Source organism: Amblyomma maculatum, chromosome 8 (assembly GCF_055883805.1).
Source record: "Amblyomma maculatum isolate TAMU_Amacu chromosome 8, ASM5588380v1, whole genome shotgun sequence".
Lineage (NCBI taxonomy): Eukaryota > Metazoa > Arthropoda > Arachnida > Ixodida > Ixodidae > Amblyomma > Amblyomma maculatum.
Genome location: NC_139351.1, coordinates 104,588,735 through 104,615,207, shown reverse-complemented (window position 1 = coordinate 104,615,207; position 26,473 = coordinate 104,588,735). Strand labels below are relative to the sequence as shown.

The window sequence follows — 26,473 nt, the reverse complement described above, 5'->3', positions numbered from 1 at the left end:
GCGATTCACACGACCACACATTCCAAACGTCGTTTACAAACACACGACACGTGATCTGCCTTTGGCTATAGTGTTCTAGAACACTATACTTTGGCTTTCCTGCAAAAACCCCAATCCGAAAATAATAAACAAAGCCAAGCCAATCCATGGGTTGCAATAACGGTTTGCTTATTTTCACCCGGTTGCACCAAGCTTCTAGCTTATTCCAACCGGGTCGCAGCAACGCCGGCCTAGTAATCCCCATCCATGAGGAAGGAAAGCTAAACTTTTCGTCATCTCTCAATCAAAAAGAGATATATCGTTTGAACCGTGTGGACATCGATCTTTACTCCGTATATGCGTGAACTGAAGTATAAGTGATAAAGTGGGTGGTGCCTTCGAACTACCAACGGGGTTATCTGCCTATCAGACTTCGGTTCAACATGTACTGCATTTCTGAATATCTAAATTAAAACACTGTAACATACTGATACGCTTCAGATAATATTTGCAGTTTTATTGGCTCCATGGTTTTAAGTTGAGTAGGGAGTCTACATGTTGCGCCGCGGCTGTACGATCCCTAAAGTTGATCATTTGTGACTGTTCCTTTGTATAGTACCGCCATCTAGAAGCGAATGTAAAAGCTACAAGCATAAAAACCCCTTTTTTCTTTATTTGCCTCGTTTACCTTTCATTATCTATACGGCCTTATCAAAACTTCCTCCATGAGTTGAACAAATTACTATCTTCATGTTTTCGTAGTAGTAGTATTTTTTTTTTTTGGGTGGGGGGGGGGGGGGGGGGGTAGTGTTCCTGTATATGCTTCCGCATAAAAAAAAGGGGGGGGGGGCAATGCAGTCCCCCTAGCGGAGATCAGTAGCGCGTGTCCATGCCACCATGCTCGCAAGTCGCATGCGCGAACACATGCGGCAAGCATCTTGGAAGTATGGCTGATCTTTTCGGTGCCAGTGACAGCGATTCCAGCGATGTCGGTGAACTTAATCTGAATGAGGACTACGCCAAGAACTACAACAGATGGAGGGAGAAAGAAGAACTTCAGAAACGTTAGTGAACGAGCCTTCGTTACTCCTAAATGGCGTGGCTTACTTGGAAAACGCACATGTTTACGGTCACGCTTTTGCTTTGCAGCGAAACATGTGGCTTGTTGTCTTGGATACGCGTGGAAACTCTTCTGCGCGGCCGTTTATTTGGTCTGCAAACATTAATGAAGCCGTTTTATCTGTCTGTCTGCAGTGAAGGACAAATATGGGGATAATGTCACCTTGGATTCCTCGTCTAGTTCTTCAGAATCTGAGGATGAGGATGCCGAGGTGAGCGGATCGTGTTTGGTTTGGCCTTGTGATTGTCGCTGATCTGTAAATGTCTGTGTCGTTCTTGGCAGGAGCTCACTCCGGCCCTCGAGAAAAAGTTTCTGGAGACTCTCAGCGCACTTAAAAGTAAGGACCCGAAGATTTACGACAAGGATACGGTGTTTTTCGAGCCCACAGGTGAGAAGGCACATTTGCTTCGCGCTGTTGTGCAAGTTGTGTGTAACCGCCGAAACGCCTCTGTCGTTTGATCAAGAGTATCTTTGATCATATTGAGCCTCGAAATGGAGCCTACTTGCATCCGTGTGCGCTGTGGCATAGTGACTTGCCATTTTTATCACCACAGCCCACTTAGGTCACATATTGGCCACCAGGTTGTTGGTTCAGGAGTGTAATAAAATTTTGTTAATGGTATCCTGGTGTAAGCAATCTGTGGTGCACTGTCAGGGGTCTCTGAAGTCACACACAAGCAATCTATGCCCATTGCATTTTTGGGGCATTTTTATTAGTAGTTCTGTTTTTATATGCAGGATTTGCACACTTAGAGCAGGCCTATTTCAAGTGGGTCATGCATGGGAGAATTCTTTCTGGCTTCAGCACATGAATAGCTTGTGTAATGTACGGTCTTTGTCAAAAGTGTAGAGCCCAGGGGGTCTGCTTCTGAGCCACTTCATGCGACCTGTTCCGAATTTCTTCATGGTAAGAAGATTTTTTTGTCCTACCCTCTCCAATGGAAAAGACTTCCACTGTTGCTAAATCGGCGCCACTACACGGCTAAGAAGCAGACTCCCTGGGTTCTAAACCTTTGACAAAGGCTGTACCTGTTGCATATTTTCTTCAGCGCGAGTTATTCAATGCTTGACATCAAGCCGGGAGCTTGATTGGACTTTTAGTCATTTTAAAAATAAAGAGTAATGCAGTTTGAAGATGAATCAGCTGAAGTTGAATGCATGAATGCCTCTTCTCATCAGCTGCATTGTACGACTTTGAACTTTTCAGGAGAATCAAGTGAGCAAAAGAAGGAAAAGGAAAAAAACAAAAAGGTGAAACCCATGTTCCTGAAGGACTACGAGAGAAAAGTAATTGTAGAGAAACAGGGGTAAGCTTTTTGCATGGACCTTGGCAGTGCTGTTACCAATACCATGAGTTCCTGACGAGTTCTGGAGAGTAGACGACAGGAGGCATAAACACTGTCTACAATAGCTGCCTCATCTTTCAGTCTTGCCATAAAAATGTCAGTTTTGTTTTAAATGACTTCGAGTTCCCCTGACATAGGTAGAAGTTGCAGGCATCCGGAACTTAGCAATTCCTGGATATAGGTAGGGTTATTGATCATTGGGAACTACTTGAACTATGTCCGTACCAGTAATGAAACATTTATGCAAATTTAACCTTTGTTATTATTCAGCTGGATAGCTGCAACATATTTGAGAAACACTAATAATAGAACTTGCCGCTTTATTCAGCATAAGCACTCTTTCGTATTGAGGGTAATATGACCTAAAGAAACTAAATAATATGTAAGAGAGGGGATGAAGCTACACAGTTGATAAAGTGCTGAGGTTCATGAAATTCGAATGTTTCACTCTTTGGGCCAGGGCCCATATTCCGAGTTGGCGTCATTATCGAAGTGTCGCTATATCACGTGACCTCTAATCATCTGATTGTTCAAAACGTCGGGGCCGGGTGTTGCCACTACGGAACCGGAAGAGGTGGCGACATCATGTTCCGGCGTTTACACCAATCAGATGACTCGAGGTCACGTGAGAGAGCGACACTTCGATAACGACGCAGACAATTTCCTATGAAGACACCAGTGATTTTCGCACAATCGACGCCACACTGCGGACACACCGCGATCCCATTGCAAGCAGATTCACACTGCTGCTGGTGCTGCAAAGCAAACACTTAAGAAATGCTCTTCCTGGAGTGTCAAGATGAAAAGAAAGCTCAGCAGTACTGCTGGGTGCCTTTTTTATGCCAATGAGATGAAAGAGCTGGGAGATATCATACCGCTGCTTTCCTGCTGCCAGCCTCAAGGGACAGAATGCACTTGTGGGTGCACAGACTGCAGATTGTCAAGCCAGTCACAACGTCCATGTCCTTGTGTTCATGGTATTTTCAGTAAAACAGCTTGTTTCTTGCAAGGAAGGATTTGGTGCCATTATAGGTTTGTTTTTCTTTAATTCATTATAGCTGGTCAATTTTGGCCTCAGTGTAGGTGTAGTGCTCACAAAATTGTAGGCTGCAATTAAGGGGTCGGAATTCTATTTTTCTCTCTGTGTTTTTACTTTTGTGCTAGTGCTTGTTAATTCAAATGTGTTTGAAGGCGTACAGAAGTAATGAGCTGATTTGAAAAAGTACATAAAAGCCGGCGGACAAGAAACAAAATTTGAGCGGTGAAGCAGATCTAATTAACTTTCCAGAAAAGGTAAGTTTACACGCTAGACCCCATCTAGAAGTTTCATACCAAAAAGTTGGTTTACTGGCAAGTGGAAGGAAGAACAGAAGCCTATATGTCTAGTACTAGCATTGGCACTCTTCCAAGGGTGCACCTTGAGCTCATGTCGCAGTGTACAAACACGAGCAAACTTGTTTTGTGAATTGCTCGAGCCGCTCATTGCAGTGCAAACGCAACTCGGGTACCAGAATCCCTCTCTAAGCGAGGGTGACTTCACTCGCATCACGCCTTCGAGAAGCTGCGTGGCAACTCAGCTTCCGGTTTTGTGCCGCCGGCCGCATTTCCTGGCAAGGGGACATTTCAGTCGACCGGCACGAACAGTCCCCGAGTCCCCAAGAGGGAAGAAAAAATGCGTGGCAGGGTCCGAGTAGATAACATCTATCCCAATCCGGTCTTTTATATTCTACCCTTCTGCAGGACCCTTCTTTCGGACATTAGTTTATTTTATTTCACATGATTTTTTTTTTGCGCTGAACTTGCTGTCTCCCTTGTTTTGTTAAGGAGCAAAAAAATGTTAGTGGGCCAGAAATGGCTGTCTTGTGTACATCTCCTGTCATTCTGCTTGTGGCTGGAATCAGTGACATTGCTCTCGGCGACTCTCTTTTGCTCGTGTGAATGTGTGAGTTTGGAAGCAAGGACGAATTTGCATGACCCGTGAGATCGTATATCTCCTTTTCATATGCATCCTTGCTGGAATCCCCCGGATGAATACCGAAGACCCCTTAAGAGCTAGTTCTGCTGTAGTGTTTATTTCGCAGAGCACTGCCGATGACACAGGGCAAGAGAATGGCTTCTTCGGTGCCGGATTCGAGGTCAGAAGCTCCACTCGGTGGCGATGGCACACGCTCGTTGCGCCGCTTGGTCTTCAGAGCTGCTGGTAGACAGCATGCCACGGTGCTCGCCGCATGGCTGCAGCCGGCCACGCTTCCTTCTGGAGATGGGTGTGAAGTTGTCATTGTTATATCCCCTACATTGCAATGGAGACAGCAGGAATGCTATACTAGAAGAATTGTAGGTTTTTTACGTGCCCGGCACGGTATAGTTGGTTAGTGCGCTCGGATGGTGATCGGAGGGGTAGGAGTTAGATCCCCGGTGAAGGACGATTTTTTTCTTAAGGGTAGATGAAAGGGTAATGGATTTACTGCCTTGGATTAGGGACTATTGGTTGATGGTCTGGATTCTGGTTTGGCTTGTTACGTGACTTTTATTGGATTGACTTAGGATCATTCTTCGATGTTGGACAACTCCCGTGGATGACGCTCACGAGCCAAAAAAGACTCACTTTAAAATTGTACGCCAGATACCTTACTTAAAAGCCTGTGCTCATACTGAAGCTATACTCTCAAGCAATGAAAGCAAGGAACCAGCACATTACCTTAAACACAGCAATTTCGGGATAGAATAAGTTCTGCAACTCGCTGCTCAACCACCGAAAGGAGTCTGCTCATACATCTTCTGCAAGGACGTTGCTCGCTCGACTGAAGGGATAACCACACACAAACGGTATTGTGGTTCAGCTTCCTTAAGTCCAAGCAGACTATATTTGAAAGTACATTGCAAACCTTTCTTTAAACATTATGCAATTGATTTGCAAAGCCATGCTTACCTGTTGCAGCATAAAACACAATATCTGTGGCATTTTTTCTGACTCTCGATGTTCAGAGAGATTTTGACATCACTAGAAGCATCTTGGAAGCAAGTGACGATCGTGTGTGGTTTCGTTCTCGCGATAGGGTTGGCACACATACGCTGTTAATCTCCAATTCGTCACCAGTTCTTCTTTTTTTTTTTTAGGTCTATAACGCAAATTGTTTAGCTAAAACTAGGTGCCCGCCTTCAACGAAACATCGCAGTTCAATCATTCAATCAAGAAAACTCGTTAATGTGCCCAGGCTGATGTACACTGTGTTGCCATCTTGGCTTGACTGTGGCGTCGCCTATATGTAAAGATTGCTAATACTGTTTGCTTCAAAACAACAGGACTGCTGGAGGCTGTCTACGAATGATAGTGCTACGAAAAATTATGTTCAGCTTGCTCTCGAGTCTTTGCCAAAATTTTATTTACGTTGCTAAATAGTTTGGCTGTTGGTTGGTGGATAAATTTATATGACTTGCCTCTCACTTGGTCTTTTGTGCAAAGTGCATTGCGAGTAACTTCAAACGTTTCATGAACAAGTTTGAAGCATGGTTGCTCTTATCTCTTCACACAGAGTTTTGTCGGATGACGAAGACGATGGTGCAGGGTCAGCTCGGAACAAGAAGGAACAGTATGCTACTCCTGCTGAAGAAGAGCAGCTGAAAAGGAGGTTTGTGATTTCAAACATGAAAACAAACATTTTTTGCATCATAGGCCCTAAGAAAGGACTCCACAGGATGTAGGAGAGTTGTTTAGTGATTTAGTTGAAGTTATCTTGGTTACAATGCGTCGAATCGGTAGTGGAGAGATCATTGCAGTCTTCGGATGCTTGTGGCACCACAGCTGGTACATGGATAAACTAATTTGTCCCAGTTAGTGCGGAAAGAGTGAGTTGTGGAAGAACTGAGCTTGTGGGCAATTTGTGACAAGGAAAGGAGGGAAATTTGTGGCAAAAGACTTTGAAGACTGTTGTCCTTGTGCTTGCTTATTTAATAGCGTTCAGATTTTAGACAGTGCAGTCTTCGGGGTACTCGCTAAAGCTCCATTTTAGCAGTGTGAATCCAAAGTAAAGTATGTTTTTCTGCCAGTCCCGCAGCTTAAATTGTGATACGAAGAAGTCATTGGAGATACCTCACCCTATTGCTGCATTAAGTACAGTGGAAAACATTTCTTAGCAATTGCTTACAAGCTACTCATCTGCTGTGGCTGTGTCACAGGTTAAGTCAACCAAGCAGTGTTTCTAGGAAAGTGAAAATGCCCATCTCTTTTGGATTATAGTTGTTATAAAATTTATGGGGTCAATATTAATCAAAGCGTTCTGCTTCCTTTGCTGATTGTGCTGTATTTTTCATGCATTAAAAAACTAAAATTTTAAATGGTCATACTTCGTAGATATCTTTTTGTCTGTGTAGGTTCCTGGTAAAGCACTCTAGTAAGAATGATTCAAGGAAATAATGATGTGGAGCGATCCTTCCTGATAACTGCATTATCTGGTTTTACTTTTTGCAGCAGCCTTGTAAAAGCCTTCTGAAGGTAATTGTCCAAGAACAGTAGGATTAAGGCATGGATTTTAACGGAATTGAATATTCTTCTACAGTGATAATGATAGTTATATATATATTTTTTTAATCTCTAATATGCAGCTTCAAGGCAGCCCTTGCAGACTCTGATGATGATGATGAGGACAGTGGTGGATCTCTCCTGAAAACTACCAAGCAGACTAAAGAAAGGCAGGTAAGGAAAAGATCACAATTCAGAGAGGACTGACAGAATATGAACAGATATCATTAAGGCCACTAGTTTGGTGTACGGTTTCAGCACAAATGAGTCTCTGGTTTAGGTGGAAGACTTTGTCGAAACGGTTCCAATAAAGCTGAAGAACGCTGCATTTGGCTTATTTAAGCCTAATGGGCCTAGCTAAGCCTAAAGGCCTGTAAGGTCACATTACAGTACTAGTATGTGGCTGTCTAAACACTCATTGACCATAATTACAGCTTTCTAAGCCCGATTGAGCTAAGGTAATAGGCCTAGCTAAGTTTATTTAGTGCGAAGCACTTTTAGCTTTCGTGTGTAACTTGCACTTCAGTTCAGTTCAGTCGTTGAGTCGTGTGCGATTCTTCGTGACCCTATGGACCATATCACGCCACACTTTCCGGTCTCTCACTATCTTCCTAACATCACATAACTTCATCTGCAGCGCCTCAACGATGCCATCTAACCATCGTGTTCGCTGCCTACCCCTTCTCCGTTGACCCTCAACCTTAGCTGTGGCTAAACCGCTCTCATTTTCCTTTGTTTTTTCCACAAGCTTAAGCAAAGCGTGCAAAGTTTTATTGATGTCAAAGCCTTTGCATTGCCTCTTCGTATGAATGATTTGTCAGTCGGGAATGTTTTTTTTTTCTGTAGCTGTCGGGTCACTGTTTTCTTTCTTTGCGTGCACGGGCATAGGAGTTCAACATAGTCAAGTACAGGCATACCAATAGGAAGATATTTATGTGGTTCCAGTCGACAGTAGTCTTGTGGTTATTATAGGAAATGCTAGTATTTAATATATTAATTATACTTGTTTTTCTTCTATCATTGGTGCTTGATCTTAATGGATGTTTTTCTTTTTGAAGGATGCTGCTGACGAAGAATACAGGCTGTGGCTCAAGGGGGAAGTCAACAAGATTCAGCACTCGAAAGATGCCGAAAAGCTGGTATGTTTCAGTTACAGTAGTCACATTTTCATGATGTTTTGGTCAAATTATTTTATTGCTTACTTTGAATGCACATATAGTATTGTAGGCCACTATTCAGCTTGTTCAAAGGTGAGGTATCATCCTTTTAATTTAATCTGTCATTTAATTCAGACTCAGTTTATGGAGCACAATCCGAATTGGAAGGAACATTACTGTTAGTGCCAAGAGAGAACGCTACTTTACCAGGCACCTGAATAGTAGCTCGAAGGAACTTCAGTAAAACCGGTGAGCATTATCATCTGGTGAACATTCGTAATAGACAAACTAAGGAGAGTGGCAATAAAGAACTGCACAGTCCTAACATGGCTAAATCTAGTGTAAGGTGGGAAAGCATAAGTTTTTCATAGTTTTTGCTGTTTATCTTCAGTAAACGCATAAGCAAATTTAAGGTCAATTTGGTCAGTAATCCTGGAGAGCAGTAATACCTCGTGAGCATCGATAATAAGCAAACTAAAAAGAGTGCTTATATAAAGATAAATGTCAGCTTTCATGGGCCTCTGCAAAAACTACCAGTAAAGGTAAAAATAAACTTTCGCATACCTTAACGGTGGCCATGCAGAGAAACTGAAGCCACAAAAGCGCATTCCCATAAACTATGCGGCATAATGAAGACCAAAATCAGTTCTGTTTCTCTTGCTAGACAGTACCACAAACAACTTCACTAATGTTTCTTGTAAAGTCTAGAAGGTGGCAGCGCTTTTCTATGAGTATGTACAATCTTCAGTACATACCTAGTTTGCAAAATTTCAAACGGAGCATCGAGATAGCAGTTGGGGTTCCAAAGGAAGAAAAGTATGGCTGCCGAAAGTAAGTGGAGTAATGGGGTTTACACATGAGCTGATATAGAAGAAACTTCTGCTTTTCAGTGTCTTTAATCTACTCAACGTAAATAGTCATCATCATCCACTGTGACTGCTAGATCATCTGGCAGGTGTTCAGATGAAGCTAATGCGGTAGGCAGCTTTCAGAGGAGGTTTGTGCATGTGCATAGAACCCTTTTCATGCTGCTATTCAACCTTGGAATTGTGGTATACCATCCTCTTGCTTGCTTCCAGGGTTACCTCCGCAGCTACTGGAACAGCAGCAACTTGGAGAAGTCGGAAGAATTCCTCCGTGACTACATCCTCAATAAGCGCTACCTGGAGAAGAACAAGTTGGTTGCAGCCCAGCTGGACGACCAGGAAGATCTCAGCGCGGATGAGGCAACCCTAGAGGAACAGGAAGTGTTCGAGCACAAGTTCAACTACCGCTTCGAAGAGCCAGACTCTGAATTTGTGAGTCGCACATTCCATCGCTTAATGTCATGCAGTGTGTGGGGAGTATTTGGCTTGTCCTGAAGTGTTCGCGGTTGCAGCGATACAGCTGTTTTTTGCAGTGTTACTTCACTGTCTATCTTTTCGTGATGTTCAGGAAAAATGCTGCAGAGCAAGAATGTTTCATTTGGCAGTAGTTTAGCTGGGTTCAGAATTTGGAGTTCTTGTGGCCAGAAACTGCAGCCAAGTGTTACTTTATTTTGCGGACTAGTATGGAACTTCTTGTACACAGTCGTCCGCTTTTAGTTTGAGCATGCGAGCTAATGGCTATGCTGTTTGAAGTGCCACACTTGTTTGTCGCAGCTGTGCATCATAGCAAAGAGGCAGACGATGTGAAGTAGTAGCGCCAGGTCCCTCTACTCATAAGCCACTTTGCCTCGATTCATGGATGTGTTGGAGGTGCTAGCACTTCGAAGAGCACTGCCACAAGCTCGCATGTTCAGACTAAGAGTGGACACGACCTTGTAGATGCAAATTAGTTTTCATACTGAAGTTAGAGTACTGAAGATGAGACAAAAATACAGATGACATTCTAATATGAAGTCACAGCGATGTTACTACAACCACTCCCTTCATATTCCCTCAAATTGCCACTGGAAAAAGCATCACCAGTTCTTGATTGGCTGTCTAAAATTTGTAAAAACGTAATTCCTATTTACAAATTTTAGACAGCCAATCAAAAACTGGTGATGTTTTTTCCAGTGGCAATTTGAGGAAATATGAAGGGAGTGATTGTATTAACATCGCTGTGAAAGTATCCCTTTGTGTTGCTAAACCGCCTGCAAACAGAGAAAAAAAAATTGTTTCCGTTCCTAATGACTCAAAGAAACCTTGTCAGCCAATGAGTATAAAGTGTGCCCTTCCAGGTGTCTCAGATATGTAAAATGGCTGTGGTAAAGTTGCCTCCTTCGCTTTTGTGGTGGCGATGCAATGTCTAAGCCTGTCTGTAGTTGAATAAGAAGAACGGAGTGTTGGGTGAATGCTGGATATGATTCATCTTGGAAATAAACAGCGCACACGGACGACAACAAAAAGAGGCGCTCGTGTGTCCACTCGTCTTTGTTGCCATCCATGTGTGCTGAGTATTTCCAAAATGAACTGTAGTTGAATGACTGTTGTCTCTCTTGAGGCGCCCCCAGAATGCTCCTGCCATCTTATGCCCGTTTTTTTATGGCACAGTTATGCGCTATTAACATGTATGCTTGTGTCTGCTGGTTGAAGAAGAATCTTGCTATCATGGCCATGGGCTGTGCAGCCATTGAAAGGGAATTTGTGTGTACTTTAATGCAGCAGTTTAGGTATTTATCATTGATGCTTACAATCATTTTGACATTTGCCTTTGTGTCTTCTTTTGTTCACAGATAAAGAAATACCCCAGAACAATGCAGGACTCTATGAGGCGGAAAGATGACCGACGGAAAGTTAAGAGGCAGGAAGTGAGGGAGAGGAAACTGCAGGTAAGCTGTTGGTGGCCTCCTTAATTGGCTGTGTCATCAGTCCAGTAAAAGCTTGTTGATTCGAACCTTAGTAATTTGATTTTTCAATTAATTCGATCTACAGTGCTTTGTCCGGCCAAGCTCCCTAGAGGTCTGTGTACAAAAAAGCCCGTTAACTCGAATGCAAGTCTGTTCTGCTACGGATAATTTGAACAATGCGGTACCATGTCTGGGCGGCCTGGCACCAAGCACTTTGCCAAAGAAACACCCCCTCAATAAGGCGGCATATTGTATTTACCCAGTTTCAATGCACATTTTTTCGGCGAAAATGGATGCTAAAATCGCATGCGCGTTAGATTCAAGTACAAACTGAAACTGGCCTATAGCTGCTCATCGCCATAATGCGTGTGCGGTAGCTCACATGTGGTTTATAACCATAGCAGCATGTTGCTCATTGTTTTTAGCGTCGTAGGAGACATTTGCGATCAGTGCGGTGTTGCCGCTGTCCGATCCATAGGCTCTCTTGTCTGAAAATGAATTCTGTAGCAGCGACGAAGACACTTCGTGTTCACTGCAAGAACATTTTAAAGTGTGGAGTTATTCTATGTGCTGAAGAGAGCGGCAATAGGGAAGCAGCCCGTCATTTTGATGTGCCTGAGACTTGTGTCCGTGACTGGCGAAGACTGAAAAAGTCTATCTTTGAGATCAAGACATTAAGCAAAGGCCACCACGGTCCGCAAGCGGGGAGGTTACCAGACCTTGAAGATGAGCTCACGACCATCGCCCAAGTGCGCGTTAGGATCAGAGCTTCCAGTTGTTTTTCTCTTTTGGTCTTGTAAATTGAGTGCGCATCAGAATCGGGTCGCGTTAGACATGGGTAAATACGGTAGGGTAAATACGGCTGCGCACGCCCAAAACCAGCGCGGCGTCTGGCGGCACCAGGTAGTTGAGGGTGTGGCAGATATGGTGGCAGCTGCTGTTCCACGTGACCTTCGAGACTTGCAACTCCATGCTCGTTTATTCGGAAATATGGGTAAGCCTTTCTTTTAGCGCGGCCCCAACCGACGCCCATGTATGACCATGGCATTGGACGGGTGCTGCGAATCTCGCACTGGTTAGGTAATGCCCCGTCCGGTTACGATTGCATGTTACTTTAAGCGATCATCAAAATAGCACTCCTCAAATCTAAACTACATGTTGTGCAGTTCACTGCTAACCTCTGACGTGCATGCAATGGCAAATGTAACTACGTTTCAGTTTCGCTTTATGAGCTTTGCGCTGCCGTCCGCGCCAGCCCACGGCAGTGGCGTTCATTGGCCGTGCACTCGTCAGCTAACCGATCACAGTTGCATGGCGTTTCGGTTAGTGGATTTTTTATCTGCTTCCGTCGTGGTTCTTGCTCCCAAAATGTGCGCTCTTCAAGTGGCGTTCAGCGTGTCGTGCAGTGAAGCCTCACATGTGATGTAGGCTGCTGGTGAAGGGACACTCCCGCTACCACGTCAGACAGTGAAGGATGAGTGCCGGCGAAGAGTCAAGGGTAGAGTAACTCTGCTAAGTTCGCTCTCCTCCCCCAAATCACATCCCCTCCTTCCCCCACTTAAGGGGGAAGTGGCCTTTTGGGCAAAAAAATTGTGAAAAAAAATCGGTTTTTCAGAAATAAAATTTTCAAAATCTGCAGCAGCTTTTTTTAACCGCTAGACATCTGTACTGTGATGTCATCGCTGTGCAGCATATTGGTGTGCTGCCAAGAAATGAGTTGTGGGCTGCGACAGTGGCAGCGCAGAATGAAGGGACGTGTTAACGACTAACACTTTTTTTTTTTTTTTTTTTTTAGTTCTTATCAGCAAAAGTGGCGGTTGAGTTCATTATGCATCTGAATACATTACTCGAGTGACTACAGTAATTTTACAATAATGCAAATGGTTCTTGTTAGGCTTTTCGAGGCCATTTCATAATTTGAACATTAGGTAGTTCGAACTTTTTTACCAGTCCCGTGAATTAACGAGCTTTTACTGTATTGTAATGCCGGCCAACCTGATGGCTGTTATATTGCTTGAAACCTTTGCTGTGCTTTTGGCTGGGGTCCTTTTTGCAGTGTCTGGTGCGACTGGAGCCAGGTTAATTGAAATGTTTATAATGAATCCATTCTAGTGTGTGGGCTCTGTGTCGCCAGGCTGAGTACTGAAGCAACCTCAGTATACTGGGTATTGAATCTGCGCAGAAGCAAACAGCAATGTTTTGTATTGTACAGTGTGCCATGCTTTACCTGGTATTGTTTGTGAGTGTGCAGTATTTGGAGCAGTGTCTGCCTGTTTCTGCAGGAAAAGGAGCAGAAGAGAGAAGAAATCAATCGGCTGAAGGCGCTCAAGAAGAAGGAGATCCTTGAGAAGCTGGAGAGGCTGAAGGAGGTTACGGGAAATGATGAGGTTGGCTTTGCAGATGCCGACATTGAGGGAGACTTTGACCCACAGGAGCACGACCGACGCATGAATGTGAGTGCGTGGTACTTTCAGCTTTGGGCACTTATCAGGATTGTACTACAAGGTGCATATTCAAATGAACGACTGAAAAGTGACAGTGATTGGTAGCTGCATGCGACTATGCATTCTTGTGGTTCTGTCCCTTGTGCCAGAAGCATGTTGGTTTCATTGATGGTTATTACGGCTAGATAATGAGGCTGTGTTTGTCATAGTCGTCACCCATGCTACATAGTTGCAAAAAGATCTCGATAGGATTTGATATTTCATACTTTCTGAGGAGCTTCACTCTAAATAATTTATGAACAATAAAAAAATGGCTTATTTATTTATTTCAGCCTTTTCCTTTCATTAGGTTTTTGTTACTTCTGAAAAGCATTTCATGTCTCACGCTAAAGTGTTTTAGATGGCAGCTTGGTTTGGGGTAGTTATCACGCATTTCTTGCACACTCTTCACCCTCTTCAAAGTGACTTACAAGAAGCACGCAAGCCTGGATTCGCAAACACTTTCATGATCGGTCAGTGGGAGCATCCCCCACAGCTGCTGTCAGGGTGTGGGATTGAGGGAGCAGTTGGAGACTTTCCCTTTGCTAGCGAGTTGCCTGTTTCGGTCGTTGCGGCCGCTGCTGCCCGGGGAAACAGTGTGATGTGCAGTCACATTGCACATTCCATTGTTGGGGACACGAGATGGGCCTTGGACAACTGCTATACACAGGGGTGTGGCAAAGTCATGACTTGTTCATGATACCAGATGAATGCATTGCTTGCAGAGCAAAAATTAGAAAATGGCAAGATTAGTGTCTTTTGAAGCCATTTTTTTTTTCTTGGAAAATTATTTGTTTTGACATCAAGTACTTTTATTGCCGGGTTACAGAACCCGGTTAAGTGGAGAAATATGGGAGAGGCCTTCGCCCTGCAGTGGGTATAATCAGGCTGATGATGATGATGATGATGACTTTTATTGCGGAAGCAATACTACTCGCACTTTCAAGCCTTCGCGTGACCCGGCCGCAGTTACGTCTTACCCACGTGACGCTGTGACATCACAGCCCACGTGACACATGAGCTGGCAAGGAGCTGCCAACTTGGGTCTCTCGTTTCACATGGGACGGTTATGTCAGAATCAGCCTGCTAGGACCCTGGCATTCACGTTACCCCTATAGGCCACTAAGGCACGTTCATATGGGTTGGTTAAAGCGGGGCTTTATATGTGGGCTGAGGAAGAAGAAAAAGAGAACGTGCGGTCACCCGCAGCTAATGCTTTCGCTCAATATTTGGTTCAGCAGCGTTGAACCCTTGTAATTTTTTTTGGATATTCGGGCCTAGTGTGAAAAATCGTTCGGCAACTGGTGGTTTGTAGTTTGTGGGGTTTAACGTCCCAAAGCGACTCAGGCTATGAGAGACGCCGTAGTGGAGGACTCTGGAAATTTTGACCACCTGGCGTTCTTTGGGCAAACAGCTGCTTGCATTGCATGTCAGGAGAGAGTTTTTAAGTTGATAACACCATACTAGGTTGCCCACTTTGCTTGTCCCCCCCCCCCCTCCTTTTTTTCCATTTATTTATGAAGTACAGATACTGTCAAAAGTAAATGGAAGGCATTATCAGCAAAAAAAAAAAAATTATGCCTTCATTTCTTGCACCCTTTAAAAAATATGTGCCGCCTAATTGTAATTTTTGCGGTCACTGCACCAAAAAATCTCGAGCTGTGTTACACTATGGTTGTTGTTTATGCAAAAGCATTATTCTCATGCTTATTCTTCATGTGTTCAGGCTATCTTCAACAAAGAGTACTATGAGCAAGAAGCTGAAGACATGAAACCAGAGGACCCTGTGGATGAAGAACTCGGTTGTAAGTGAGCCATTATTCACCTGGATTCAGGTCTCTAATACATGGCCATCTTCATTCTCCTTTTGCAGCTGTTAATGAACTTGCACTGTAGTTATGCCTCATGCACAACTACAGGGCACAGAATGCCTTACGGAGGGCATGCATCAATTTTTAAAACGGGTAGCAATGCACTCAAGGTGTGATTTGGCAGAAAAGAAAAACGTGGACCATATGTTGACTCTCAGGACCTTAATAGTATGAGTTCTGATGGACAGCTAATTCATTCAGGCTGAAATGGCCTTCAAGGAACTGCTGTTTCCAATGTTTGCTGCTGTGGTAATTGTATTACAGTAAAATCTTGTTAATTCGAACTTGAAGGGACCAGAAAAAAGTTTAAATTAACCGAAAGTTGGAATTATCGAATGACCACAAAAAAATTGTGACAAAGTATTCAATTGTTGCAGATTTATTTGGAGAAAAACTTAGAAATAGGTGCCTGCCTTTGATGCGAAAACTGCACGTCAACTACAATTTTACGCAGTTCTGTGACGTGCTTCACTGTGCTAACATTCTCACGAGCGTTCACTGAGCCTCAAGGCAGAATGGTTCCAGAACGGCAAGAGCCTCCGCGGTCTCTCTCATTGTGCGGCGCGGTACTTATGGCAGCTCCTCACATGCGGTGTCGCCCTCCGAGGATTCGTCGTCCGAGACACCGAGCAAATCTTCGACAATCTCGTCCTCCGTTAATGACCCAGCGATGGCCACACCGGCGTCTATGTTGATATAGTCCTCAAGACGCGATTGTTTAGGAAACGAGCCTTCAAATTGATCGCCACCGGACAGTGCGTTGACGCACTCGTCAGTAGCGCGCATTGGTTTGTCTACACCGGACTGAACAAAGCCGCAGTGACAGAAACAGTTGGCGATCAGCTGTGGTGACGTACTGTCCCACTTATGAGCTAATATGTGCACGGCGCTGTGAAGCGACACTTCATACATTTTCATAGCCTCATTGTACAGGAGCGTCCTTTCCAGGAGGTGCCTCCTATACTTGATGAACTGAATAACCCCCTGGTCCATCGGCTGCAAAACAGCAGTAGTGTTTGGAGGAAAGAAGGCTAGCTTTATAGCCTGTAGTCCAGAAACGTTGCAGTGCGCGCTGCAATTATCAATTATCAACACCGTCTGGTCGTTCGCCTGAAACTGATGGTCCAGCTTGTGCAGCCATTCCCTAAATATCTCCGCGGTCATGGTCGGCCGACGTAGATCGGCCTAGTGTAAACGGGCCTTAACAGAACTGTGCTTGACAAGAATGGGCCGGCCAAATGATGCAAATGCGAAACCACACACAAAGAACAAAGCGAGACGAGCGCACAGACTCGGCACGAATAATGCGCGACAAGCGTGTACCCTTGGCGTGCTGGAGCACGAAACCACACGAACTCTCTGCCAACAAAACGCGCACATAAACCAGTCAGCGTCCGAAACCACCGACGGCTCGGCTCGGCTAGTTGACTGACCTGCAGCCAATAATCTCTGCCGGCTCTGATTGGCGGGCTTTCAGGAACCGAAACTAGCGTCCGGCAGCCCTGTAACCGCTGTCATGCTTACTAAATAAGTAGAGTGCGTTTCAGTAGATTCATCGTGCATTTCGGGCTCTGGAAGTATATCTTCGCGATTATTTGCCATAAAAGTTGTACTTCAGCACGCCTGCATCGCGGAAGTTGGGTTGAATTAACCGGCGCGAGAGAGTAGCAGCGTTCGAATTATTGAGCGCCTGACTCCGTATAGTTCTAGGAGTGCTAAATCCTGGTTGCAGATTTTTTTATGGTTATTGTTGGTGCTGTTTTGAACCATGAAATTTGAATGCAGCATTTCACTTCTAATGGAAGAAATTTTTTTTTTACAAGATGACAGGTTCACATGAGGGCCTACATACGGCATGAGGCCAAACAAAATGTATATGAACTACTACAGTCAAGGCCATGTGTAAGGAACCTAAAGGTTGCACTGCTTGTGTTCGTTATAATCGAAGTTTGTATTATGTGCATTTCCCGTATTACTGGCAGAAATAAAAAGTAAAGAGCAGAGTTCGTTTCTTAAAAAAGGAAGTTTGTTGTGTCCGTCTAGCAAGGCCTAATAACTTGGTAATAAGTAATCTGAGCATGGCTGTCGAGGTACATATTTGTGCTATAAGCAATCTCATAAGGGGTGCACAGTGCCAAACATTGGCAGCACTTGGCCTCTGCTTTCCTCAGGATCGGCAGCACGCCTCTGCTTGGCCAGACCGTCTTGCAGCAACCAACCGCAACTGCAGAATGAGTGTTATAGATTGTGCCACTTTTGCCCCCTTGCCTTTTTCTTCACTTCCCTCCTAGCACTCTCGCCTGCTTCCATTGTATCTACCTCTTCCAGTATCTCTTCACACTTTTTCTTATCCGAACCCCTTCTTTCTCCTCCTGCTGTAAACTCATGTCGCTTTTCTCCTCACATTGTCCTTGCTGCCTCCATGCATTGATACTCACTGTGCTCCTTGTTCGCTGTGCTGGTTGCATGCTGGGACACACTCCACTCGACCTACGTATCGGCGCCTAAGAGCTGTGCTCGAACAGTGACATGTGAAACATACTTCACTGTAGTGATGATTGGCTAAAGCACTCACAAATTGGTTTCCTTAATTTGGGTGTGTTGCAGTGGAAGACTGGGACCAGTGGCAGGGTGGAGAGGACGAAGGTGCTGAAGGCGATGGGGAAGGTGAACACGACTGGACAGAAAACGGCGATTCCTACCCTGGTGACCTTGGTGAAGCCTGTTACGATGAAGGAGTGAGTGCATACGATCTGGGACCTATTGAATCGGGATATATTGATTTATTGCGTATATAGAAGTCTCAGAATATCCTCTTGAAAATCCCACGTATAAATCAAAAATGATCATTTGTCGTTGTCGGAGGCCGATCTCGGAAACCCAGTCTTCCTTTTCACTCTCGTCCTCCCGGACGATTCGGAAGCCTTTGCGGCCAGGCCCATATTTAAAAATCGCCTCTCGCAACATCCACCACCCACGTAAGGTAGATTAGTAATGTCAAGCCGTCGAGCTGCTGCAGAATTTCTGATTCCTTCTGCTATCACAATAGCCTTTTTGAGGTGAGCGTTGTACCGTGCACAGTGCGTTGCCATCATGCGAAATGCGATAGCAATAGAAGTAACCATGCTAATCCACTGCGAAAGATGTGGCAAGCGTGAGATCAAGGGGACAGCGTGATTCTGAGCTCACGAAAAAAAGCGCAACGTTTTGACATTGGATGGATTGGGATTTGGCTGCTTTGGCTTCCCTGGTGCCCATGTTGCCAACATAACATCATAAAACCGCGGAAACCGTATGGTGGCGGATTCAGTATGGCTGCACCCCAGCGCCGCTTTAGCCAGCTGAATCGCAGTGTTCAATTATAACGCGAGAGTAAACTTTGAGAGCCAAAAATCATGAAAAAAACTTGCGTTACATTCGAGTAAATACTGTATGTCATTTGGTCAGAAATGTACTTGCAAGTAGCACAATGTATGAAATCAGAGGAGGTGTGGCTTCTCAGGCAACTCTTATGAGACAAAAGGACAGGCCTTTTCTTAAGTTTTAAGCTCTGTTTTGAAAGCATTTGAAGTTTTTTTAGGGGCTGCGAAAAACTGAGTGCCAGTTGGGTTGTCGCTTTCCTTCAGGGCACTGCCAGCATGCAGTGGTGGCAGTTGAAGCCTTAGCTAGGATGGCTTCTGGGCATTGCAGCTGTGGCATGGCTGAAATGGTGCGTCAGAGAGAAGGCTACTGCTGATTTCACCACACTTGTGACTGCTGATGTGAGCATGGAATGGTTATGGCAAGACCACAATCATCAGCACATAACTTCCAAGGTGCCGTCAACGGGTACGAAAAGCGTGAACATATGCCATTTGCCTGGCACGTGGTACCTACTTGGTTGCTAGAGGCGATTGTGAGGCAAACATGGCAGTACGAAAAAAAAAAAAATGCAAACCTTGGCATGGTCACCTGTGTAGTGCGGCAAAGCCTGCTGCCTGCCATCCTAGTGGACACCGCTTGGCACTGGGCAGTTTGAGACAATGTTAGTTTTACGGATGACCACATTTGATACATTGAGGGAAAACATGATAAGGGAATCCGCCTTTTTCACAAGGCCGCTCTGCGCATGCGCGCTCTCTCCTCTGGTTGAAAACAAACCACCAACCCCAGCTGCGTATGCGCAGTTCCTGGCCTCCGCGATCGGCGCAGTCGTAACTGATCTCGGAGGCCATGTGTAGTTAATATTTGTGACAGGCATATGCGACAGATGGCGGTAGCTGTCCAGAACACACACCGTCATTTCACTGGCGCCAAGGGCGTTTTCAACCAGTAGCAGACGAATTTTCAACCACTCCCAGAGGGTGCCACATTTTGTGAAAAAGGCAGATTGTTCACTCTAGCCAACAGTTCTTGGTACCTATATCCACTGAATTGAGGCTCGACTGGACAGTGAACTTGCACACCTATTTTGCCACTGCTGCAATTAGGCTGTATGTCACCGTGTGCATCTTAGTTAGTTGTAAAAATTTTCCCACTGTCTGGACTTGGCACAGCTATAGCCCATAACAAGCTCATGTTTACGAACTTCTGGGTCATCGTACACTGTCAGGCTAATTAATGCCTCTGAACAATTTCGTTTTTGTACTGTGCCCAAGGATGCGGGATTGAATCCTGGCTGTAGCAGTCACTTTTCGATGGAGGCGAAAAGCCAGGCACCTGTGTGCTGTAAATTGCATGTTAAATTTCCAGAGCCCTCCACTATGGTGTTTCTCATAGTCTGAGGCGCTTTCAAACGTTACAAACCCATAAACCATAATGCCATTTTTACAGGAATCTGAGTGCACAGATGAAATGAAAGGCAAGGGCCGGAAAAAGTCTCATTTTGCCAAGGTTGTCAGCAAAAAAAAACCAGTCTTCGATCCCTGTGAGCAATTTGAAACTTCTATTCATCTGCATGCCTATATATGTACGCTCTTGCATCCTCAGTGCCAGCTGTGTAACCTAAATTAACCATACAATAGGGCAGCTTACTCTGACTAAATCAGAAGAGCAGTGAAATTTGATTTGCTTTTATCCACTGGCTTCTGTTATTTTTTTTTGCTCTGTGCTTCATATCTGTGCTTGAATTGAGTATTCAAAAAATCCACCATTTTGCTTTGGGTCGTTTCGTGTGCCTAGATACTTGTGGGCTGCCTTCACACTGTCAGCATCTGTGCGTTGATTGCTTAGTGGCCCTGTTAATGTTCGATTAATATGCAGAAGTTGACGCAGACTAGTTGCTGTTACAACTCGCTTAACAAGGATTTATCAAACCGTAAGTAAATGAGCATAAACACACAAGATGCATTTCAAAGGCACATTTCTTTCAGGATTGCCTAATGCAAGGCACATTGGGCAAGAGTGTTTCTAGTGTTGTTTATAAGATAAGACATTTTTACATGAAAGTTATTCTCCTTTTTCTTCCTTTTTTTTGTGTGCTTCATGAGGCCTCCGAGGCAACTAGCAGGCCGTCCCAGAGAAAAAGAGCAGCCGAAAAATGAATTATGCAGTTAGGAAAACAAGAGAAAGGCACATAATTTGTTTTGTGCTTACAAGAACTGGGCATCACATGCTTGGTGTGCATGCAGACATCACGGTGTATAAAAGCTTGCATTCCAATGTGGCATTCTTCATTGTCTTGTGTGAGGGGGCTGGTGAATACGCAAATAGAATCAAGTTTTCTCAAGCAAGGACGGTGTATTCGTGTGTTCTTTTTCATTGTTGACCTCACTGTGACGAAAGACAGCTGATGACCTTTGACTGTAGAATGTCTTGCTTAGCTTTTTGCTGCTCTGCTTAGTAGCTGCTGAAATGAACACTGGACCCTGGTTTCTGTTTATTTTCCATCCAGCAAGCAAGTCATTTGAGGAGTATTTTGATGAGTATTACAAACTGGACTTCGAGGACATTGTTGGTGGAATGCCGACCCGTTTTCGGTACCGTTCTGTTGTGCCCAATGATTTTGGCCTGACTGTTGAAGAGGTAAGTGTTTTGTGATCATGCCGGGCATGCTTGCTGGGAAATGTAAACAAAAAGATGGCACAATTTTTTTGTTCAGATTCTTTCAGCCAAGGACAAGGAGCTCAATCGATGGTGTTCTGTGAAGAAAACATGCCAGTACAGGTGAGATAACGGCAGCATTGTTTACCGTAAAGTGGGCCTGTTCTTCTGTTTATTTATATTCCTTTTATGCTAATCCTGCTAACGTCAGTACGCAGCATTTCAACATTGTGACTCATTTGTTTGTTGTGGAAGTCTTGTATTCACATAAACCGTTGAAGATTTGCCTTTTACTTTTTTTATAAGAATCTTCTCGAGTCCATTTGACTTTGACCCTTATTTTTCTTCCTCTCTGGGCAGAACTGAAAACGAAGAAATGCAGGACTACCGTACGTTCCAGGCACGAGCTTCCAACTCGTATTTGAAGCGAAAGATCTTTCCCAGTTTGTATGGAGAAGAGATGTAAGTACTACAAGCCTGAAACTATCCATTATGCAGTCAAAATGTGACATGCTGGATAAGGTGTGCATATTTTCACAAAGTCAGACTTCACATTGTGAAAATGACAGAACTAAATTAATCTGGCCCATTTTTTTTCTTCTGAAGAATGCGTGCAGTGGCTACGTGTGCTGCAGAAGATAAACATGGCATCACAAGAAGGTGCTTTATCTCATAAATCAAGATGGCTGTTGTACATCATTGTTTAATATACTTTGTAACCTATGCTTACTAGCTCGTGTAACTGGAAGAGCCTTTCTTGTATCTTATTTTGCGGTTACTCCGTAATCATTGCAGTAATTTTAGTCTCTGCTGTGTAATGGCTTCAAATTAAATCCTCATAATTTCTTTTGCAGCGCTGAAACAAATCAAGCTGTATCGTCTAACGAACAGGAGAGTGGGAAGAAGAGGAGACGGAGAAAGAAGAAACAGGGACCGGCCAATGATCCCAATGAGAAACAGGCCAGGGAGAAGGCTTCTGAAAGCTTATCTGTTATAGAAACACCCAGCCTAGCCGTGTCAAACGCGACAGCCTCTGGCAGAAAGAAACGCAAGAGGAAGATTTCCACTCATGATGTATCAACGTCTAGTGTTAACTCACATCCTGAGACAAGCGTCGTCCACAGTGATGCCTCTGAACCTCCAAAGAAGTTGAGTGCAGTGAGCGAAAAGAATGCACTCAGCAACACGATGCAGAGTGTGAAGACAGATTCATCCGCCAAGCTCAGTCATAGTTCAGTATGTTTGGAGAAGTCCAGCATTGATGGTGAAGTAGATAAGGATGTGAATATGCAGACAGAAGTCAGCCCTGAATTGTCAGCGAGCAGAAAGAAGCGGAAAAAGAAGGCAAAAGGCGCACAGTCTTCTGGGCCTACCATTAAACGGAACACCCTTGCACCAGCCTTCAAGGTTTCTGCCAGCAGGCTCAAAGCCTATGGCCTCAACCCCAAGAAGGTCCAGAAGCAGCTGATATATGGCAAGAAGAAGACAGTCTCATAACAAAGCCCTGGAAAAGAAAATGTGGGCTGAACTTTTATCTGCGGGAATTGTGCTAAAGATTAATTTTATTGCTGGCTGTAAAACCTGTAAATATATCGTGCACATGACTGGCTTTTATTTTGGGCCTCCATTTTCTTTTTACACCACATTCTATGGATGTTACTGGTTCATAATACTCCATTCTTTATGCTATAGTAGTGGATTCTTGGGATCATATTTGCAGCCTTTTAAAGCCCTGCAAAGCCTAAAATGCTTTGACCTTATTTTTGTATCTCTTGGCTATATTTTTGGACATGATATATCTTTTATGCGCCCCTCTTTCACATTGAGACTTTTTTTTTTTTATTAGAGTATTGCTGCACTGGTTGCAGTGCTATATATGTTGAAGGGCACCTTTCAGACTGGTTGTAGTCCTTAAGCAACGGATGCTCGAACCTAGAGTTTTTATTTGAGCATGACAGCGAACCCTATTTTGAATTCCTTGTTAAAAGTCAAAGCTGATAAGGATAAATGTCTTGACACACAGATCGCAGTCTGGCATGCAGGTATCTGGAGTCATTCTATACCATAGTTGGAAGCTTGGTTCATTGATTTTCCTTAAAGGGTTTCTGTCTCTAGGTCCATTTTAAGGAGCCCTGAGGAGAGCTCCATTCGATTTTTATTCTTGGCAAAAGTGTATTCTGGTTCTCCTTGTGGCAGTGTCGGCACTTTTCTAGCACACATGTTGTTACTTATTGCTGAGAAAGTTGTGCATAATTATTTGCTTGCTGCTCAATTTAATCTCGAGATGTCTACATCATAAAGAAGTCTACGGTCTCAGTTTTGAAGTAAGGTACCATGTAGCCTGTGTGATGTCCACACCACAACTGTCTCCACACCGCAGCCTACTTGCAAGATTAGTCACTGATGCTAACACCTGTTGTACAACTTTTGGTCTTTTTTTTTTTATAAAATGTCTGTTTTCAGTGAAAGTAGGCGTTTGCCTATAGATTGCATTAATATATCCACACAGTGCAACTTCAGCTAAAATTTTTCCTAACCTTTAATTTCGGCAGGCTTGCACAGTTTTGTGAAACGTGCTTGGCATATAGGAACTGTTGGTTGTTCCGTTACTGGCAAGAAGTTTATGGTCATACTATCTAAATCTCTTGGTGTTAGAATTGTATGAGATGTTCTAGTACATATTTCACAAATGTCCTTGCAAACTTGTGCATAGAGTGTGCACTTCTAAAGTCTAGCAAACTGTCCACTCTTCGTCAAAAATATGCAGCTTAAGAGGATAATATCTTATTTAGTATCTTCAGTGATCATAATCTCGAATGTGGAAAGGCCTTATCTTCTTGACGCTCTCAAGCTTTGAACTGCCAGGTGTGCTAGGGAGCCCCACTAAAGCTTAGAAGCAGTCCCCTTGGGGTGTGCGCTTTTGACGGGGGCTGTACATCGGCAGTATTTTGTGCATGTTGTGATGGAAGGTGCATTATGCTTTGTGCGCATAAGGTTCAAAGGCTGCAGCTTCATTATATATTGATAGTGTAGAGCAGGCTGCAAGAGATCTGAAGAGGCAAAAATAAAATATCAGTAAGCACAGATAGGCTTGTACGGACTTCGTTTTAACGATTATGCAGCGGTGTTGCCCAAGTGCTTTGCGAAGCTGTGCAATACATGGTGTGTTCCAGCAAATACACTGAGAGATCAAGATTAAGAGCTGCAGTCTGTTGAAGGTTTACAATGCGTTGCCGACATCAATGGCAGTGTATCCTCTTCAGACCCAAGCAAAGTGTTCGATTGTTAGAGTGAATTCTAATAAGATTTCTTGGCCTTGCACACAAATTTGCAGCCATAAGTTTAGTGGTCTTCCCGTATGAGTTTTCCCTCCGGTTTCTACTGCGAGCCTCTGTGCCTTCAGAAATAAGTTTTTGTGACGCAACTTTAGTTGAAAGCATGCATGGAAGAGTGTGTGTGTGAATCGGATTACAAATAATCTCGTAAAGGACGAGAAGCTTGGGTGCTACTGAATCACTGGGAGGTGAAATCTGACTGACAGTGTGACTGGCTTGCAAGGCTGTTCAAAACATATCTGGAAAACCTAGTGTGTGGGAACATTGCGCATATTCTCTGACTTCCAGTAGTACTCGGGCCCAGATTTGACGCATTATTTAAACATTGTGCTAAGTACAAACGTGCATTTTAATGTACCTGAGGTCTGTCAACGCTGTGGAAGGAGAGACTGCAGTACATGTATGAATTTTCTGGCTGATAGGGAAAATGCAATACTTTTGAGAGTTTAGTGGAATGATGAAGTTATTGGAAGAGCCTTTGTCGTCCTACAAACTCTGCTGGTTATGATATCCAATGATTTTCTCGAGGAGGGGAACACATCCTCTCATTTTTTGGAGGCACCAGCTTAAATTTGAAGAAATGTCGTGTGTAAGGTCTTACTACTTTTATTTGGACATTTCGCATTTTTCCGTCCGGGGTATCTACATCACAAGATTAGCCATGTGAGGCCACGTAACAATGGTAGCCACCATGGCTAGGTATGTTGCGACGTCCTCACATATATCGCATGACTGTGGTAGCATGCATGTTATGACATCACATAACAGGTAGTCTCCTTGGGTAACTGTGATGTGATGTCATTTTTTAACTAGGGTATGTATATTAAGGGTGCGTTCCAATTCTTAGACGTCTAGCAAGACTGCTTCGTAGACGTCTAAGTAGACGTGTACAGGTTCGCGTATTGGAACGCATCTACCTGTCTATGCCTGGCATCACCTCGAGGCATAAAGGTTGAACTAAAACGTTTGAATAACTATTATAATGCTGTTTTCTTTAAAGCTTTACGACAATACAGGTGAAAATCATGTCTTTAATGGTCCGCCGATTTTTTGCATCAACAATTATTGCATGCGTAATCGCCACAACGCAGACTATAGGGAACCCAACCTCAAGTTTGGCTTTGCCCAGCCGGGGTGGTACAGTGGTAAGACGCCCGACTACTGACCAGAGTTCCCGGATTCGAATCTGACCACGGCGGTGGTGTTTCGATGGAGGCGAAACGAAGTGGCGTCCGTGTGCTGTTCGATGTCAGCGCACGTTAAAGATCCCCAGGTGGTCGAAATTACTCCGTAGCCCTCCACTACGGCTTTCCTTTCTCTCTACTTTCCCACCCTCATCCCTTCCCTTACGGCGCGGTTCAGGTGTCCACAGAGCTAGTGTGACAGATACTGCGCCTTTCCCTTCCTGTGAACCAATTATTATTAATGCGCGACTGCAGCGCGCGCTCCTCCGCAAGCGGCAAAATTTTGAAGCATTGGTTGGGCGCGGCGCTGCGCTGATGCGGCGCTTGACCAAACGTGTTCTGGCGGCTTCGTGTGCTGCTCGCGTCGCTCGCGTTACTACCTCTCTTTGTGAGTGCTCGCGCCGGCCCGCCGCCGTGGCTTCGCAGGCATGCAAACAGGTGTCACAGCTGAGTTTAAAACGGCTGGAGTGGTTCTGCGACGCTCGAAATGTGGGGAAGTGTACTGTGTTGCTGGCTGTCGCAACAGCTCGCCTGCAAACAGGTGTCACAGCTGAGTTTAAAACGGCTGGAGTGGTTCCGCGACGCTCGAAATGTGGGGAAGTGTATTGTGTTGCTGGCTGTCGCAACAGCTCGCCTGTAGACTTTC

At 44.4% G+C, this 26,473-nt stretch overlaps 1 protein-coding gene across 1 annotated transcript; it reads left to right on the top strand.

Annotated features, from left to right (window-relative positions):
• The first annotated feature begins 880 nt into the window (after nt 1-880).
• LOC146182084 (protein KRI1 homolog) lies at nt 881-22,922 on the top strand. Its single transcript, XM_084577075.1, has 17 exons — nt 881-1,043; nt 1,234-1,310; nt 1,382-1,487; nt 2,307-2,406; nt 5,979-6,074; nt 7,048-7,138; nt 8,023-8,103; nt 9,201-9,419; nt 10,820-10,915; nt 13,216-13,386; nt 15,143-15,221; nt 17,895-18,025; nt 20,100-20,193; nt 21,160-21,290; nt 21,367-21,431; nt 21,669-21,770; nt 22,163-22,922. Exons 1-17 carry the CDS (start codon nt 926-928, stop codon nt 22,803-22,805), a joined length of 2,400 nt encoding a protein of 799 aa, XP_084433201.1. The 5' UTR covers nt 881-925; the 3' UTR covers nt 22,806-22,922.
• Nucleotides 22,923-26,473: the final 3,551 nt, after the last annotated feature.

Coding starts and splice junctions, on each gene's coding strand:
- LOC146182084 (XM_084577075.1), top strand. CDS start 926: ATGGCTGATCTTTTCGGTGCCAGTGACAGCGATTCCAGCGATGTCGGT. Junction 1,044..1,233: donor GAAAGAAGAACTTCAGAAAC/GTTAGTGAACGA, acceptor GTCTGTCTGCAG/TGAAGGACAAATATGGGGAT. Junction 9,420..10,819: donor AAGAGCCAGACTCTGAATTT/GTGAGTCGCACA, acceptor TTTTGTTCACAG/ATAAAGAAATACCCCAGAAC.